Source organism: Nanorana parkeri, unplaced genomic scaffold (genome assembly GCF_000935625.1).
Source record: "Nanorana parkeri isolate BGI_ZX_2015 unplaced genomic scaffold, ASM93562v1 scaffold1765, whole genome shotgun sequence".
Taxonomy (NCBI): domain Eukaryota; kingdom Metazoa; phylum Chordata; class Amphibia; order Anura; family Dicroglossidae; genus Nanorana; species Nanorana parkeri.
In genome coordinates, this window is record NW_017308033.1 from 173,270 (window position 1) to 190,811 (window position 17,542).

The 17,542-nt window shown below is 51.7% G+C and overlaps 1 protein-coding gene across 1 annotated transcript in view; it reads right to left on the reverse strand.

Moving 5' to 3' along the window:
- DNAI1 (dynein axonemal intermediate chain 1) overlaps positions 1–17,542 on the reverse strand; it is a 140,556-nt gene that overhangs the window by 65,772 nt on the left and 57,242 nt on the right. The window contains exons 19-20 of the mRNA XM_018571473.1: positions 15,801–15,949; positions 11,290–11,389 (exon numbers count right to left, since the gene is read on the reverse strand). Coding sequence (XP_018426975.1) covers positions 11,290–11,389; positions 15,801–15,949 — 249 coding nt within the window. The remainder of the gene's footprint in view (positions 1–11,289; positions 11,390–15,800; positions 15,950–17,542) is intronic.

Here is a 17,542-nt window from a genome sequence, read left to right on the forward strand (position 1 = left end):
CCCCCATCACCACCACTACTATCATCATCATTATCTCCACCACACCCATCACCACCACTACCATCATCATCATCATTATTATTATCTCCACCACACCCATCACCACCACTACCATCATCATTATCTCCACCACACCCGTCACCACCATCATTATCTCCACCACACCCGTCACCACCAATACCACCACCAATACCATCATCATCATTATCTCCACCACACCCATCACCACCACCATCATTATCTCCACCACACCCATCACCACCACCATCATTATCTCCACCACACCCTTCACCACCAATACCACCACCACTACTACCATCATCATTATCTCCACCACACCCATCACGATCATCATCATCACCACTACCACCATTATCATTATACGATCACCACCATCATTATCCTGTGGTGTAAAAACCTTGTTTCTTGTACAGGTATTGTATATAATTACAATCTCTTACATATAGATCACATAAGTGTAGACTTTCCAGTGCTCCTCGGCACCCTCTGGTGGCGGTAATGCCGTGGCATCCTCCCGGCTTGATACATGAGCCCCTCATTGATAACATTGAATTCTTTCAGATGTATATCAGCAATATCAGTGAAATGCTACACGTTCCGCTGAAGAACCAGCACGGCAGAATAAAACCCTTTACTGAATAAAGCCGATAATGGCCGCGGCTTACTGATCCTCTTATCTCTCTGGAGATCTCCCAGACCGGCTCTGCATGAAACAATATGGCTTTAAAAAGTCTCTAATGACGTCAAACACCACAATACTCCAAGTAGCCACAAACCATGTGACCTAAGATGTCCAGGCTCAAAGCTGAACTCCGGCCTTCCCTTTAGTCCCGCACAGTTGTACCGGCTCTTCTCCTGGATTCAGATTAATGACCTCTGATTTCACTGCACACTGGGAGCTTCTCTAACATTGGTGGTCAGACCACAAATATAAGGCGCATTCTTCTTCCCACTGACTCCTTACATTAGTGATCAGTGGGAGGAGATTACACTGGGAGTCAGTGGGAACAATTCCCCGTTCCTTTAGAAGGTGATTACACTCATACGGCATCCTGTCAATAGCTGTACCTGGTGTGAAGTGCTTCCACCATCCCCTTCTAGGTGTGCCACTGACCAGACCCCAAGAGAGATTCTTAAGGGTTGTGACATAAAACACGGTCTGCTGCCACTGGTTGTGTCCCAGGATATGATGCACATGGTGAAGGGTACAAGGTAGTGAGTATGTGGCAGAGAACAGAGGTCAAACAGATTCCAGACACAGACTGTTTATCAAGGGGGAACCACGTTCATATACAGCTACAACGATGGTCAGTGGGATTAAGAATGCCCCTCACATTGGTGGTCAGTGGGATGAAGAATGCACCTCACATTGGTGGTCAGTGGGATGAAGAATGCACCTCACATTGGTGGTCCGTGGGATGAAGAATGCACCTCACATTGGTGGTCAGTGGGATGAAGAATGCACCTCACATTGATGGTCCGTGGGATGAAGAAAGCACCTCACATTGGTAGTCAGTGGGAAGGATTGGAGTGGGAGTGGTGTAGGAATGAAGTGGTGTGGGAATGGAGTGGGAGTGGTGTAGGATTGGAGGGGGAGTGGTGTAGGAATGGAGGGGGAGTGGTGTAGGAATGGAGTGGGAGTGGTGTAGGAATGGAGGGGGAGTGGTGTAGGAATGGAGTGGGAGTGGTGTAGGAATGGAGGGGGAGTGGTGTAGGAATGGAGTGGGAGTGGTGTAGGAATGGAGGGGGAGTGGTGTAGGAATGGAGTGGGAGTGGTGTAGGAATGGAGGGGGAGTGGTGTAGGAATGGAGTGGGAGTGGTGTAGGAATGGAGGGGGAGTGGTGTAGGAATGGAGTGGGAGTGGTGTAGGAATGGAGGGGGAGTGGTGTAGGAATGGAGTGGGAGTGGTGTAGGAATGGAGGGGGAGTGGTGTAGGAATGGAGTGGGAGTGGTGTAGGAATGGAGGGGGAGTGGTGTAGGAATGGAGTGGGAGTGGTGTAGGAATGGAGGGGGAGTGGTGTAGGAATGGAGTGGGAGTGGTGTAGGAATGGAGGGGGAGTGGTGTAGGAATGGAGTGGGAGTGGTGTAGGAATGGAGGGGGAGTGGTGTAGGAATGGAGTGGGAGTGGTGTAGGAATGGAGGGGGAGTGGTGTAGGAATGGAGTGGGAGTGGTGTAGGAATGGAATGGAAGTGGCGTGGGAGTGGTGTGGGAATGGACTGGTGTGGGAATGGAGTGGGAGTGGTGTAGAAATGGAGTGGGAGTGGTGTAGGAATGGAGTGGGAGTGGTGTAGGAATGGAGTGGGAGTGGTAGGGGGGGTGGGGGGCAGAGGGCACCTCCCTGAAATGAGAGGGGCACCTCCCTGAAATTCCCTTTTTCAGGTTGGGAGACACGGAGAGAGGGGAACGTGGGATCTACCGAGGTATAAAGAGAAGAGCGCTGGATCAAAAGTAGTGCAAGACAGGAAGTGGATCTACTTGAAATTCAGGCGAGAGGGTAAATCCTCACCACCCTCGGGGCATAGGAGAGTCTTAAAGATCTGCTGGAAGGACCAGGTTCTATGGTGTAGGGTCAGGTCCTTCCCCTTACATGCAGAGAGGGGATGAATGAGGTTCACGGTAAGCAGTGGTCCAGGTATTGGCATATTCATCCCCACACAGCTCCCTCCTCATGTATCACTGGACCCTCCCTCTTAGATTGTAAGCCCTCAGGGGCGGGGCCCTCCTTACCATCTTGTCTTGAATTGTATTGTGATTGTAATGTCTTCCTTATATTGTACAGCACTGCACAAACTATTGGCGCTATATAGATCCTGTATAATAATAATAATGATAATAATGATAATAATAATAGCATCAATGAGATCAATCAGCTCCTCCATAGCTCACACCTCATCAATACGATGGGACCAAGGAAAGCAGCGTTCCAACATGCAGAAGGTGCATTGCTACACACTGCGGTAATGTGAGTGTCTGCAGTGCGTCAGCACAATGCATAGGCCATGAATGGGTCCTAAAGGAATGCTCCGGACTGACCAAGTACTTAAAGTGAAAGCAGATCCTGTCACCAAATCCTACCTCTAGTATCCCTCATTGTACCGCTGTGTGTATGCTGTATTTCTGGCTGCATGGCATTTCGCAGGGAGGTTTCCAGAGAGTGTCAGCAGTGTACCTTGTAGTCTCTATTGGGAGAGCATGTGACGGGGTGACAACGCAGGAGAACAATCAGGGGACAAGGACAGAATGTTGTCACCCTATAACAGGAAGTGCCTAAACAAGGATCCTCATGGCAGGATCACTAGGGGATTATTTTACTGAAAGCTGCAGTTTTAAAAATTACTTTTGAAATGACATTAAAAAAAAGCTGAACTCCGGGATCAGTAAGTATTGTCCTCATACAAGAGTCGTGTGTGTTCTTCGGGGAGCTTTGTGTATTTCTTCCAGATCTGCGCAGTCATCCAGTGTGAGACTTGGAGCTTCCTGTAATAAAGACAGCTCACTGATGTTCTCTCTCCTTGTACAGGGTGACCGGTCTGGTCTCCGCCCCCTCCTGTAATAAAGACCACTCGCTGCCGCTCTCTCTCCTTGGGCAGGGTGACTGGTCTTGTCTCCGCCCCTTCCAGTAATAAAGACCGGTCACTGCTGCTCTCTCTTCTTGTACAGGGTGACTGGTATTGTCTCCGCCCCCTCCTGTAATAAAGACCGGTCATTGCTGCTCTCTCTTCTTGTGCCGGGTGACTGGTCTTGTCTCCGCCCCCTCCTGTAATAAAGACCGGTCACTCCTGCTCTCTCTCTCCTTGTGCAGGGTGACTGGTCTTGTCTCCGCCCACCCTCCTGTAGTTTTCTGTAGTGGGTGGGGCCTGCTTGGCCCCTCCCACAGCTCTGCACAGGCCATGTACAGCACAGTGATGATGCCACTGCTACTTTAACAAGATAATATCCGTCTTTGTACAGGCATTTGGTGCACACAAAGTGGATTTATATTCTTTGTATCTGTTAAAAATATATTTCGCTGTGCGGTGGCTCCTCCTCTAGAATTATCTGTATACAGATCGTTGGCTTTGTGCAGTGCTGCCATGTAGGTGCCCTGTGACCCTTCCGCCGATAGCCCCCCCATGATCTTGCAGGGTCATGTGACCAGCACCAAGTGGTGAGGGCTGTCAGGGCCGGAGGAGAGGTGGAAAGTTCCCAGGCTGCAGATAATGCCTCTCCATAAGCCTGTGTCAGAGCGGAGCGTCTGAACAATGACCTCCTTGTGAGTAATGAAAACCTCCCCGAGGACAAAGAGGAGATGGCAGGCCGAGAGCCCAGCTGACGCCACAACATGACGAATTACAGCGCCAAAATCCTTCCAGGACCGCCGGCCACAAAGCAGACAATTCCGACACTTCACAACGCTCCGAATACCGATACGCTCGCCCCTGAAAATCGCCATCGCTCCAATCGTAGGAAGGACAAAACAAAGGAGGTTATACAACCGCTGAAACAACATGGGGGGGGGGTGGTCTCTCCCCTAAAGGAGAGCTCCGCACACAACAAAATCCTGTATCAAAACATTAAGATGTTACCGATTCTGCACTTTGCTTTTGCAGCACTATACGGAAGAAGAAATAAGGCTGGTATAGTTATGGGACTGTAGACTCAACTTTCCAGGTTCTGATGCCACGACTATTTTGCTGCAGGTCATGGTCGGATTAAGAGCAACCGATGTCCTAGGGACGCGCCCAAAAATAGCGACCAGCTTGGCCCCTCCACTGCTTGACTGACAATACATTAAGACTCAATCCCTGGAATTCATAAAGAGTGACTACGACAAAATCACAGGCTCAGCGTCACTGAGCTCCCCGGTCACTACCACAGTCACACAGATAGGCACAGCGGCCGAGGACTTCTACTGCGGGTGAGCAGAGTAATAGGGAACTCTGAGAGACTAGTTCCCCATCCGGTCCAGCTGCCTTGTGATTGACAGCAGGCAGATTTCATAGCCTCTAATGTTCCACCACAGTCACACACTATTATTATTATCATTATACATTTATATAGCTCTGACATATACCACAGTGCTGTACAGAGGACACTGAGCCAGTCACATCAGTCTCTGTACTATGTCCCCTCCACAGTCACACACTATTATTATACATATACACTAAGTGGCCAGATTATTATGACCACCCTATCAGTACTTCGTTGGGCCACCTTTTGCCTTCAATACTGCGGCGATTCTTCTTGGCATTGACTCCGCGAGATGGTGAAAGGTGATGCGAGGAATCTGACGCCATGCCTGATGAATAGCGCTGTCCAGTTCCGTGAGATTTGATGGTTGTGGAACGAGCTGCCTGATTGGCTCTTTCAACTTCGTCCCACAAATGCTGCAATTGGATTGAGATCTGGTGATTGTTGGGGCCACCTAAGCAAGATAAAGTCTCCCTCGTGTTCCTGAAACCACCCCTGCACAATATGAGCACCGTGTCATTGTCTTGTTGGAAGAAGCCATCTCCATTGGGATACGCCATCAACATGATGAACTTGATCAGCGACGATACTTTGGTATGTTGTGCTATTCAGACGTTGTTCCACACGAATTAAAGGGCCCAAATCATGCCAGGAAAACACGCCCCAAACCATAACACCGCCCCCACCAGCTTGAAGGGCTGTACTCATGCATGTGGGGTGCATGCTTTCATGCTGTTCCCGCCAAATTCTCACTCTGCCATCTGCATGATGCAACTGGAAACGTGATTCATCGGACCGCATTACTTTTTTCCAATGCTCGACTGTCCAATCCTTGTGTTCCTGTGCGAATTGGAGACCTTTTATCTTGTTACCTGCAGACAGCAAAGGTGTTGGAACCGGCCTCCGGCTTCCATATCCCATACAATGCAGAGTACGGCGAACAGTGCGCTCAGAGATCATATGAGAGGATCCCCGATTAAGATCTGCAGTCATTTGATGCGCTGTTACCCTTCTGTAGTCTTGTACCAGTCTTGCCCCTCCCCCGTTCTGCCCTTACATTGACTAGTCGCTGACGGCCACAATTCACACGTTCAGACCCAGATTTTCGGCTGACAGTCCGGTCTTTAAACAATTTAACAACAGCTGCTCTCATTTAACGAACGAGGACCTGTGCTTTGACAATACAAAGCAAAGAAGCAGGTTCACTTTAATGCTGCCCCATCAGCAGTACACTCAATACCCCCCTCCTCCCCACTTGGGAGTAAGGAGACTTGGCCCTGTAAATGTTCTAAGTTGCAACTTGGGGTTTACACCGGGTTGAGGACGCCTGACCTGCCCCCAAGGGACAGTGTTGGGTTCCTGAAAGGCCAATCACCAAACACCTGTGCTATCACATGGGAGAAAGGGGAGTGTGTTCTATCCTGCCCATACCTGGAAGGCTTTATTTTTGCTCCCGGAGGATCATGGGAAGGGAAGACGATTATATACAGCTTGTGGGGCCGCCATTAAAGTGAACCTGTTGGTTTCCCCGACATTAGCACATGACAGGTACACTTTAAATAAGCAGCAAAGTGAAGAGAAGAACTCAGAGACGGCGATGAGTCCCGACTCGTCTCTACCCACAGGGAGGGCAGAAATCAGATTCTCAGCCTGCCGGTGAATAACAGAGTGAAGCTGAGAGGTAGAATGTGATCTTCCCCCGGGCCGGCGAGCGCGCCATTCTCTGATATTGTCTTATAACGGAAGTGTAAATATTACCGGAGGCCAGAAGACAATCATCTGCCTCAGACATGATGGATGAGCTGCCGCACCAGCCTCACTGTTCATTATTATTCCAGACTGCGTTATTGAATCATCACCGTGCCGCGATACCTCCGAGACACCTGAACACAGTGCGCCGAAGCTCCAGCCCATTACACACTGCTTATATAGTGCTGACATATACCATAGTGCTGTACAATGAGCCAGTCACATCAGTCTCTGTACAGAGGAGCTGACACTCTAATGCCCCCCCACAGTCACATCAGTCTCTGTACAGAGGAGCTGACACTCTAATGTCCCCCCTACAGTCACATCAGTCTCTGTACAGAGGAGCTTACACTCTAATGCCTCCCCTGCCCAGTCTCTGTACAGAGGAGCTGACACTCTAATGCCCCCTAACAGATCATTATTTCAGTAGGAATTCCTCTAGAAAGCGCCATTTTCTTGGATTCCTTGGTGTAAACATTGGATGTTCGGGTCCCGAAGTCATCAGAACATTACAGATCAGCAGCATAGACGTGGTAACCTACCTTGCCATCGGTGGTGACAGCCGCGAAGATGGTGGAGGAGTACGGCGCCCAGGCTACGTCCCCCACAGCGGAGTTCAGGTCAAACACAAACATGGGAGTCCTGGAAGAGGAAGTCAGGGGTCAGTAATTGGAGGGAACGATGCACAGCACACTATGAGCACTGAGGACCCCCCCACTAATGGAGCAGCAGAGGTGAGACCTGGGTGAGGTGACTTCTACCTTCCTAGACACTGAGGACATCAGAATCTTCAGGTGGTTACAGAGTATTTTAAGCCAAAAACCTTCTTTTGATGTTTTGGATGGTTCGGGAAGGATTAGAACTCCTGTTGGGTTTTTACTCCTACCTGGGGCTCCATTAGAGAGATTTCCCCACTTCCTGTCCTGGTATCCTGTCCCATATGATGATCATGTGACGGGCGGGCAGAGCGACCCTCCCGTATAATGGTCATGTGATGGGGGTGCAGAACGACCCTCCTGTATAATGATCATGTGATGGGGGTGCAGAACATCCCTCCTGTATAATGATCATGTGATGGGGATGCAGAGCGACTCTCCCGTATAATGATCATGTGACGGGGGTGCAGAGCGACCCTCCCGTATAATGATCATGTGATGGGGGTGCAGAGCGACCCTCCCGTATAATGATCATGTGATGGGGGTGCAGAGCGACCCTCCCGTATAATGATCATGTGACGGGGGTGCAGAGCGACCCTCCCGTATAATGATCATGTGAGGGGGGGGCAGAGCGACCCTCCCGTATAATGATCATGTGACGGGGGTGCAGAGCGACTCTCCGTATAATGATCATGTGACGGGGGTGCAGAGCGACTCTCCGTATAATGATCATGTGACGGGGGTGCAGAGCGACTCTCCGTATAATGATCATGTGACGGGGGTGCAGAGCGACCCTCCAGTGAAGCTGAGAGGTAGAATGTGATCTTCCCCCGGGCCGGCGAGCGCGCCATTCTCTGATATTGTCTTATAACGGAAGTGTAAATATTACCGGAGGCCAGAAGACAATCATCTGCCTCAGACATGATGGATGAGCTGCCGCACCAGCCTCACTGTTCATTATTATTCCAGACTGCGTTATTGAATCATCACCGTGCCGCGATACCTCCGAGACACCTGAACACAGTGCGCCGAAGCTCCAGCCCATTACACACTGCTTATATAGTGCTGACATATACCATAGTGCTGTACAATGAGCCAGTCACATCAGTCTCTGTACAGAGGAGCTGACACTCTAATGCCCCCCCACAGTCACATCAGTCTCTGTACAGAGGAGCTGACACTCTAATGTCCCCCCTACAGTCACATCAGTCTCTGTACAGAGGAGCTTACACTCTAATGCCTCCCCTGCCCAGTCTCTGTACAGAGGAGCTGACACTCTAATGCCCCCTAACAGATCATTATTTCAGTAGGAATTCCTCTAGAAAGCGCCATTTTCTTGGATTCCTTGGTGTAAACATTGGATGTTCGGGTCCCGAAGTCATCAGAACATTACAGATCAGCAGCATAGACGTGGTAACCTACCTTGCCATCGGTGGTGACAGCCGCGAAGATGGTGGAGGAGTACGGCGCCCAGGCTACGTCCCCCACAGCGGAGTTCAGGTCAAACACAAACATGGGAGTCCTGGAAGAGGAAGTCAGGGGTCAGTAATTGGAGGGAACGATGCACAGCACACTATGAGCACTGAGGACCCCCCCACTAATGGAGCAGCAGAGGTGAGACCTGGGTGAGGTGACTTCTACCTTCCTAGACACTGAGGACATCAGAATCTTCAGGTGGTTACAGAGTATTTTAAGCCAAAAACCTTCTTTTGATGTTTTGGATGGTTCGGGAAGGATTAGAACTCCTGTTGGGTTTTTACTCCTACCTGGGGCTCCATTAGAGAGATTTCCCCACTTCCTGTCCTGGTATCCTGTCCCATATGATGATCATGTGACGGGCGGGCAGAGCGACCCTCCCGTATAATGGTCATGTGATGGGGGTGCAGAACGACCCTCCTGTATAATGATCATGTGATGGGGGTGCAGAACATCCCTCCTGTATAATGATCATGTGATGGGGATGCAGAGCGACTCTCCCGTATAATGATCATGTGACGGGGGTGCAGAGCGACCCTCCCGTATAATGATCATGTGACGGGGGTGCAGAGCGACCCTCCCGTATAATGATCATGTGACAGGGGTGCAGAGCGACCCTCCCGTATAATGCTCATGTGGTGGGGGTGCAGAGCAACCCTCCCGTATAATGATCATGTGATGGGGTGCAAAGCGACCCTCCCGTATAATGATCATGTGACGGGGGTGCAGAGCGACTCTCCGTATAATGATCATGTGACGGGGGTGCAGAGCGACTCTCCGTATAATGATCATGTGACGGGGGTGCAGAGCGACTCTCCGTATAATGATCATGTGACGGGGGTGCAGAGCGACTCTCCGTATAATGATCATGTGACGGGGGTGCAGAGCGACATCTCACTCTGCCATTTGCATGATGCAACTGGAAACGTGATTCATCGGACCGCATTACTTTTTTCCAACGCTCGACCGTCCAATCCTTGTGTTCCTGTGCGAATTGGAGACCTTTTATCTTGTTACCTGCAGACAGCAAAGGTGTTGGAACCGGCCTCCGGCTTCCATATCCCATACAATGCAGAGTACGGCGAACAGTGCGCTCAGAGATCATATGAGAGGATCCCCGATTAAGATCTGCAGTCATTTGATGCGCTGTTACCCTTCTGTAGTCTTGTACCAGTCTTGCCCCTCCCCCGTTCTGCCCTTACATTGACTAGTCGCTGACGGCCACAATTCACACGTTCAGACCCAGATTTTCGGCTGACAGTCCGGTCTTTAAACAATTTAACAACAGCTGCTCTCATTTAACGAACGAGGACCTGTGCTTTGACAATACAAAGCAAAGAAGCAGGTTCACTTTAATGCTGCCCCATCAGCAGTACACTCAATACCCCCCTCCTCCCCACTTGGGAGTAAGGAGACTTGGCCCTGTAAATGTTCTAAGTTGCAACTTGGGGTTTACACCGGGTTGAGGACGCCTGACCTGCCCCCAAGGGACAGTGTTGGGTTCCTGAAAGGCCAATCACCAAACACCTGTGCTATCACATGGGAGAAAGGGGAGTGTGTTCTATCCTGCCCATACCTGGAAGGCTTTATTTTTGCTCCCGGAGGATCATGGGAAGGGAAGACGATTATATACAGCTTGTGGGGCCGCCATTAAAGTGAACCTGTTGGTTTCCCCGACATTAGCACATGACAGGTACACTTTAAATAAGCAGCAAAGTGAAGAGAAGAACTCAGAGACGGCGATGAGTCCCGACTCGTCTCTACCCACAGGGAGGGCAGAAATCAGATTCTCAGCCTGCCGGTGAATAACAGAGTGAAGCTGAGAGGTAGAATGTGATCTTCCCCCGGGCCGGCGAGCGCGCCATTCTCTGATATTGTCTTATAACGGAAGTGTAAATATTACCGGAGGCCAGAAGACAATCATCTGCCTCAGACATGATGGATGAGCTGCCGCACCAGCCTCACTGTTCATTATTATTCCAGACTGCGTTATTGAATCATCACCGTGCCGCGATACCTCCGAGACACCTGAACACAGTGCGCCGAAGCTCCAGCCCATTACACACTGCTTATATAGTGCTGACATATACCATAGTGCTGTACAATGAGCCAGTCACATCAGTCTCTGTACAGAGGAGCTGACACTCTAATGCCCCCCCACAGTCACATCAGTCTCTGTACAGAGGAGCTGACACTCTAATGTCCCCCCTACAGTCACATCAGTCTCTGTACAGAGGAGCTTACACTCTAATGCCTCCCCTGCCCAGTCTCTGTACAGAGGAGCTGACACTCTAATGCCCCCTAACAGATCATTATTTCAGTAGGAATTCCTCTAGAAAGCGCCATTTTCTTGGATTCCTTGGTGTAAACATTGGATGTTCGGGTCCCGAAGTCATCAGAACATTACAGATCAGCAGCATAGACGTGGTAACCTACCTTGCCATCGGTGGTGACAGCCGCGAAGATGGTGGAGGAGTACGGCGCCCAGGCTACGTCCCCCACAGCGGAGTTCAGGTCAAACACAAACATGGGAGTCCTGGAAGAGGAAGTCAGGGGTCAGTAATTGGAGGGAACGATGCACAGCACACTATGAGCACTGAGGACCCCCCCACTAATGGAGCAGCAGAGGTGAGACCTGGGTGAGGTGACTTCTACCTTCCTAGACACTGAGGACATCAGAATCTTCAGGTGGTTACAGAGTATTTTAAGCCAAAAACCTTCTTTTGATGTTTTGGATGGTTCGGGAAGGATTAGAACTCCTGTTGGGTTTTTACTCCTACCTGGGGCTCCATTAGAGAGATTTCCCCACTTCCTGTCCTGGTATCCTGTCCCATATGATGATCATGTGACGGGCGGGCAGAGCGACCCTCCCGTATAATGGTCATGTGATGGGGGTGCAGAACGACCCTCCTGTATAATGATCATGTGATGGGGGTGCAGAACATCCCTCCTGTATAATGATCATGTGATGGGGATGCAGAGCGACTCTCCCGTATAATGATCATGTGACGGGGGTGCAGAGCGACCCTCCCGTATAATGATCATGTGATGGGGGTGCAGAGCGACCCTCCCGTATAATGATCATGTGATGGGGGTGCAGAGCGACCCTCCCGTATAATGATCATGTGACAGGGGTGCAGAGCGACCCTCCCGTATAATGCTCATGTGGTGGGGGTGCAGAGCAACCCTCCCGTATAATGATCATGTGATGGGGTGCAAAGCGACCCTCCCGTATAATGATCATGTGACGGGGGTGCAGAGCGACTCTCCGTATAATGATCATGTGACGGGGGTGCAGAGCGACTCTCCGTATAATGATCATGTGACGGGGGTGCAGAGCGACCCTCCCGTATAATGATCATGTGACGGGGGTGCAAAGCGACTCTCCCATATAATGATCATGCGACGGGGGTGCAGAGCAACCCTCCTGTATAATGATCATGTGACGGGGGTGCAGAGCGACCCTCCTTTATATCAATCATGTGATGGGGGTGCAGAGCGACCCTCCCGTATAATGCTCATGTGATGGGGGTGCAGAGCAACCCTCCCATATAATGATCATGTGACGGGGGTGCAAAGCGACCCTCCCGTATAATGATCATGTGACGGGGGTGCAGAGCGACTCTCCATATAATGATCATGTGACGGGGGTGCAGAGCGACTCTCCGTATAATGATCATGTGACGGGGGTGCAGAGCGACTCTCCGTATAATGATCATGTGACGGGGGTGCAGAGCGACCCTCCCGTATAATGATCATGTGACGGGGGTGCAGAGCGACCCTCCCGTATAATGATCATGTGACGGGGGTGCAGAGCGACCCTCCCGTATAATGATCATGTGACGGGGGTGCAGAGCGACCCTCCCGTATAATGATCATGTGACGGGGGTGCAGAGCGACCCTCCCGTATAATGATCATGTGACGGGGGTGCAGAGCGACCCTCCCGTATAATGATCATGTGACGGGGGTGCAGAGCGACCCTCCCGTATAATGATCATGTGACGGGGGTGCAGAGCGACCCTCCCGTATAATGATCATGTGACGGGGGTGCAGAGCGACCCTCCCGTATAATGATCATGTGACGGGGGTGCAGAGCGACCCTCCCGTATAATGATCATGTGACGGGGGTGCAGAGCGACCCTCCCGTATAATGATCATGTGACGGGGGTGCAGAGCGACCCTCCCGTATAATGATCATGTGACGGGGGTGCAGAGCGACCCTCCCGTATAATGATCATGTGACGGGGGTGCAGAGCGACCCTCCCGTATAATGATCATGTGACGGGGGTGCAGAGCGACCCTCCCGTATAATGATCATGTGACGGGGGTGCAGAGCGACCCTCCCGTATAATGATCATGTGACGGGGGTGCAGAGCGACCCTCCCGTATAATGATCATGTGACGGGGGTGCAGAGCGACCCTCCCGTATAATGATCATGTGACGGGGGTGCAGAGCGACCCTCCCGTATAATGATCATGTGACGGGGGTGCAGAGCGACCCTCCCGTATAATGATCATGTGACGGGGGTGCAGAGCGACCCTCCCGTATAATGATCATGTGACGGGGGTGCAGAGCGACCCTCCCGTATAATGATCATGTGACGGGGGTGCAGAGCGACCCTCCCGTATAATGATCATGTGACGGGGGTGCAGAGCGACCCTCCCGTATAATGATCATGTGACGGGGGTGCAGAGCGACCCTCCCGTATAATGATCATGTGACGGGGGTGCAGAGCGACCCTCCCGTATAATGATCATGTGACGGGGGTGCAGAGCGACCCTCCCGTATAATGATCATGTGACGGGGGTGCAGAGCGACCCTCCCGTATAATGATCATGTGACGGGGGTGCAGAGCGACCCTCCCGTATAATGATCATGTGACGGGGGTGCAGAGCGACCCTCCCGTATAATGATCATGTGACGGGGGTGCAGAGCGACCCTCCCGTATAATGATCATGTGACGGGGGTGCAGAGCGACCCTCCCGTATAATGATCATGTGACGGGGGTGCAGAGCGACCCTCCCGTATAATGATCATGTGACGGGGGTGCAGAGCGACCCTCCCGTATAATGATCATGTGACGGGGGTGCAGAGCGACCCTCCCGTATAATGATCATGTGACGGGGGTGCAGAGCGACCCTCCCGTATAATGATCATGTGACGGGGGTGCAGAGCGACCCTCCCGTATAATGATCATGTGACGGGGGTGCAGAGCGACCCTCCCGTATAATGATCATGTGACGGGGGTGCAGAGCGACCCTCCCGTATAATGATCATGTGACGGGGGTGCAGAGCGACCCTCCCGTATAATGATCATGTGACGGGGGTGCAGAGCGACCCTCCCGTATAATGATCATGTGACGGGGGTGCAGAGCGACCCTCCCGTATAATGATCATGTGACGGGGGTGCAGAGCGACCCTCCCGTATAATGATCATGTGACGGGGGTGCAGAGCGACCCTCCCGTATAATGATCATGTGACGGGGGTGCAGAGCGACCCTCCCGTATAATGATCATGTGACGGGGGTGCAGAGCGACCCTCCCGTATAATGATCATGTGACGGGGGTGCAGAGCGACCCTCCCGTATAATGATCATGTGACGGGGGTGCAGAGCGACCCTCCCGTATAATGATCATGTGACGGGGGTGCAGAGCGACCCTCCCGTATAATGATCATGTGACGGGGGTGCAGAGCGACCCTCCCGTATAATGATCATGTGACGGGGGTGCAGAGCGACCCTCCCGTATAATGATCATGTGACGGGGGTGCAGAGCGACCCTCCCGTATAATGATCATGTGACGGGGGTGCAGAGCGACCCTCCCGTATAATGATCATGTGACGGGGGTGCAGAGCGACCCTCCCGTATAATGATCATGTGACGGGGGTGCAGAGCGACCCTCCCGTATAATGATCATGTGACGGGGGTGCAGAGCGACCCTCCCGTATAATGATCATGTGACGGGGGTGCAGAGCGACCCTCCCGTATAATGATCATGTGACGGGGGTGCAGAGCGACCCTCCCGTATAATGATCATGTGACGGGGGTGCAGAGCGACCCTCCCGTATAATGATCATGTGACGGGGGTGCAGAGCGACCCTCCCGTATAATGATCATGTGACGGGGGTGCAGAGCGACCCTCCCGTATAATGATCATGTGACGGGGGTGCAGAGCGACCCTCCCGTATAATGATCATGTGACGGGGGTGCAGAGCGACCCTCCCGTATAATGATCATGTGACGGGGGTGCAGAGCGACCCTCCCGTATAATGATCATGTGACGGGGGTGCAGAGCGACCCTCCCGTATAATGATCATGTGACGGGGGTGCAGAGCGACCCTCCCGTATAATGATCATGTGACGGGGGTGCAGAGCGACCCTCCCGTATAATGATCATGTGACGGGGGTGCAGAGCGACCCTCCCGTATAATGATCATGTGACGGGGGTGCAGAGCGACCCTCCCGTATAATGATCATGTGACGGGGGTGCAGAGCGACCCTCCCGTATAATGATCATGTGACGGGGGTGCAGAGCGACCCTCCCGTATAATGATCATGTGACGGGGGTGCAGAGCGACCCTCCCGTATAATGATCATGTGACGGGGGTGCAGAGCGACCCTCCCGTATAATGATCATGTGACGGGGGTGCAGAGCGACCCTCCCGTATAATGATCATGTGACGGGGGTGCAGAGCGACCCTCCCGTATAATGATCATGTGACGGGGGTGCAGAGCGACCCTCCCGTATAATGATCATGTGATGGGGGTGCAGAGCGACTCTCCCGTATAATGATCATGTGACGGGGTGCAGAGCGACTCTCCATATAATGATCATGTGACGGGGGTGCAGAGCGACTTTCCGTATAATGATCATGTGACGGGGGTGCAGAGCGACTCTCCCATATAATGATCATTTGGTGAGAATTCAGCTGGAATGGTACGTACTTCACATTCTGTTCCCAGATCTTCACTGTCCAGTCTGAGCTGCAGGTGATGAAGACTTTGGGATGAAACGGATTCCACCGCACAGCGTCCACCGCCATATTGTGCGCATCAAACGTGTCCAGGAACTGCGTGGAATACGCCTTGGAGCACTGCCGAAAAGAAGAAAGTCCAAATGAGATGGACAGCAGGTGCTGAAAAGTGTGAGCAAAGATCATTCCCTCTCTACGTGCAATGTAACAAAATGGCGTTGCCAGTCCATACAACCCAACGGCCGGGACTGGTCAGATGTGTCTGTGAAGGTTCTCACTCCTCCTGGTCATGGTATACCCGGAAAAATAAACAATACAGCAAGTCCAGTCGCCTTGATTTACTTTCTACAGATGCCCACCTTCTGGCAACCAGAGACATCAGTGAGCGGGACGGGACGCCCCCCCCCCCCCCCCCGGCCCCCCCCTCCCTCGGGCCCCCCCTTCCCCTAGGCAGCAGATAGTGTAGGGATCCCCCTGACTTCTTCACTGATAGAAGAAATGAATTATCTGTACAGCTGGCCACACACATGCAGAAATCACTCGATTCCCCAATCTATGGCAAACAAGATGAACGGATGAACCTCCCCTACTGGCATTTGTATTCACCCGCCTGAATACTCAAACAGTGCAGCTGATTGGCTGCGGTTTCTGTTCGGCTGACGTTTTTGTATAGAGGTAGAGTAAGCCTGCCGTACGCAGCTCAAAATTCAAGCCATAGGTGGCCCTGTCAGCACCACCCGGCTCCACAAACGTGTACTGAAATACTGAAGGAGCCTGGTGGTGCCGACAGGGCCAACCACGCCTTGGATATGGCAGGCCGGAATTATCAGAACACTGACCGATTCACTGCACCCGCAGCTTAAAGGGGAACCCCACAAATATAAACAACACCCTTTAGTATTCATGATTGCATCATTAAATGTAGATTATTTATAAAGGCGAGCTCATCACTCTGCTGCTCCTTCTTTCACTATCCAGCCACAGGCTGGGGGAGGGGCAAGACCAGTAAGTGTTACTGAACTGAAGCAGAGAAAAATCAGGTCTCCTGCCCTGCCAGAAGGGGTTGTGCTGTGTGTCAGAACTGTGTAACTCTCAGGAATGTATGGACACAAATAAAAAATCAGCTCCAATATACATTATAGTCCGTCCATGTGCTCAGCTGTTGGTCTGGTTTCAGCTTTTAATCTATTTTAGTATCATTGCGGGAAACCATCATTATAATTATCGTCCCAGAATCCCCTGCACAGAAAGAGAGGGGGCGGTCCTACGCTATGGACCAATCAAGTGCTTCTGATCTAATGTGTTCCAAGCAGGGATAAGGGGGGAAGATCAGGTCCTCACCAATGGGGTGATGCTCTTTCACATAAGAGGTGACACCGGAAGCTTGCAAAGTTGCAATATTGAATATTGGTGTCACCCTCCTGCCTATGCAGTGTGGCAGGGCTGTGCGGGGATCACAAGACTTGCTGAGCAGAATTACAATTATTTCGTGAGTTGAAACTGTTCTCATGAATCAGCTGAGCGTAGCTTTGTATTTCTGTTCTGCTTTATGGTGGCCACATATGCAATCTACTAAAAGGGACGAGGGTGTGTGAAGCTGGATGAGTTGAGGGGGGGGGTGTCATCTTTTTTTCCCCCCGACCCTATGGACTGGCACCCCTCTCGTCTCTGGCACCCTTCTCGTCTCTGGCACCCCTCTCGTCTCCGGCACCC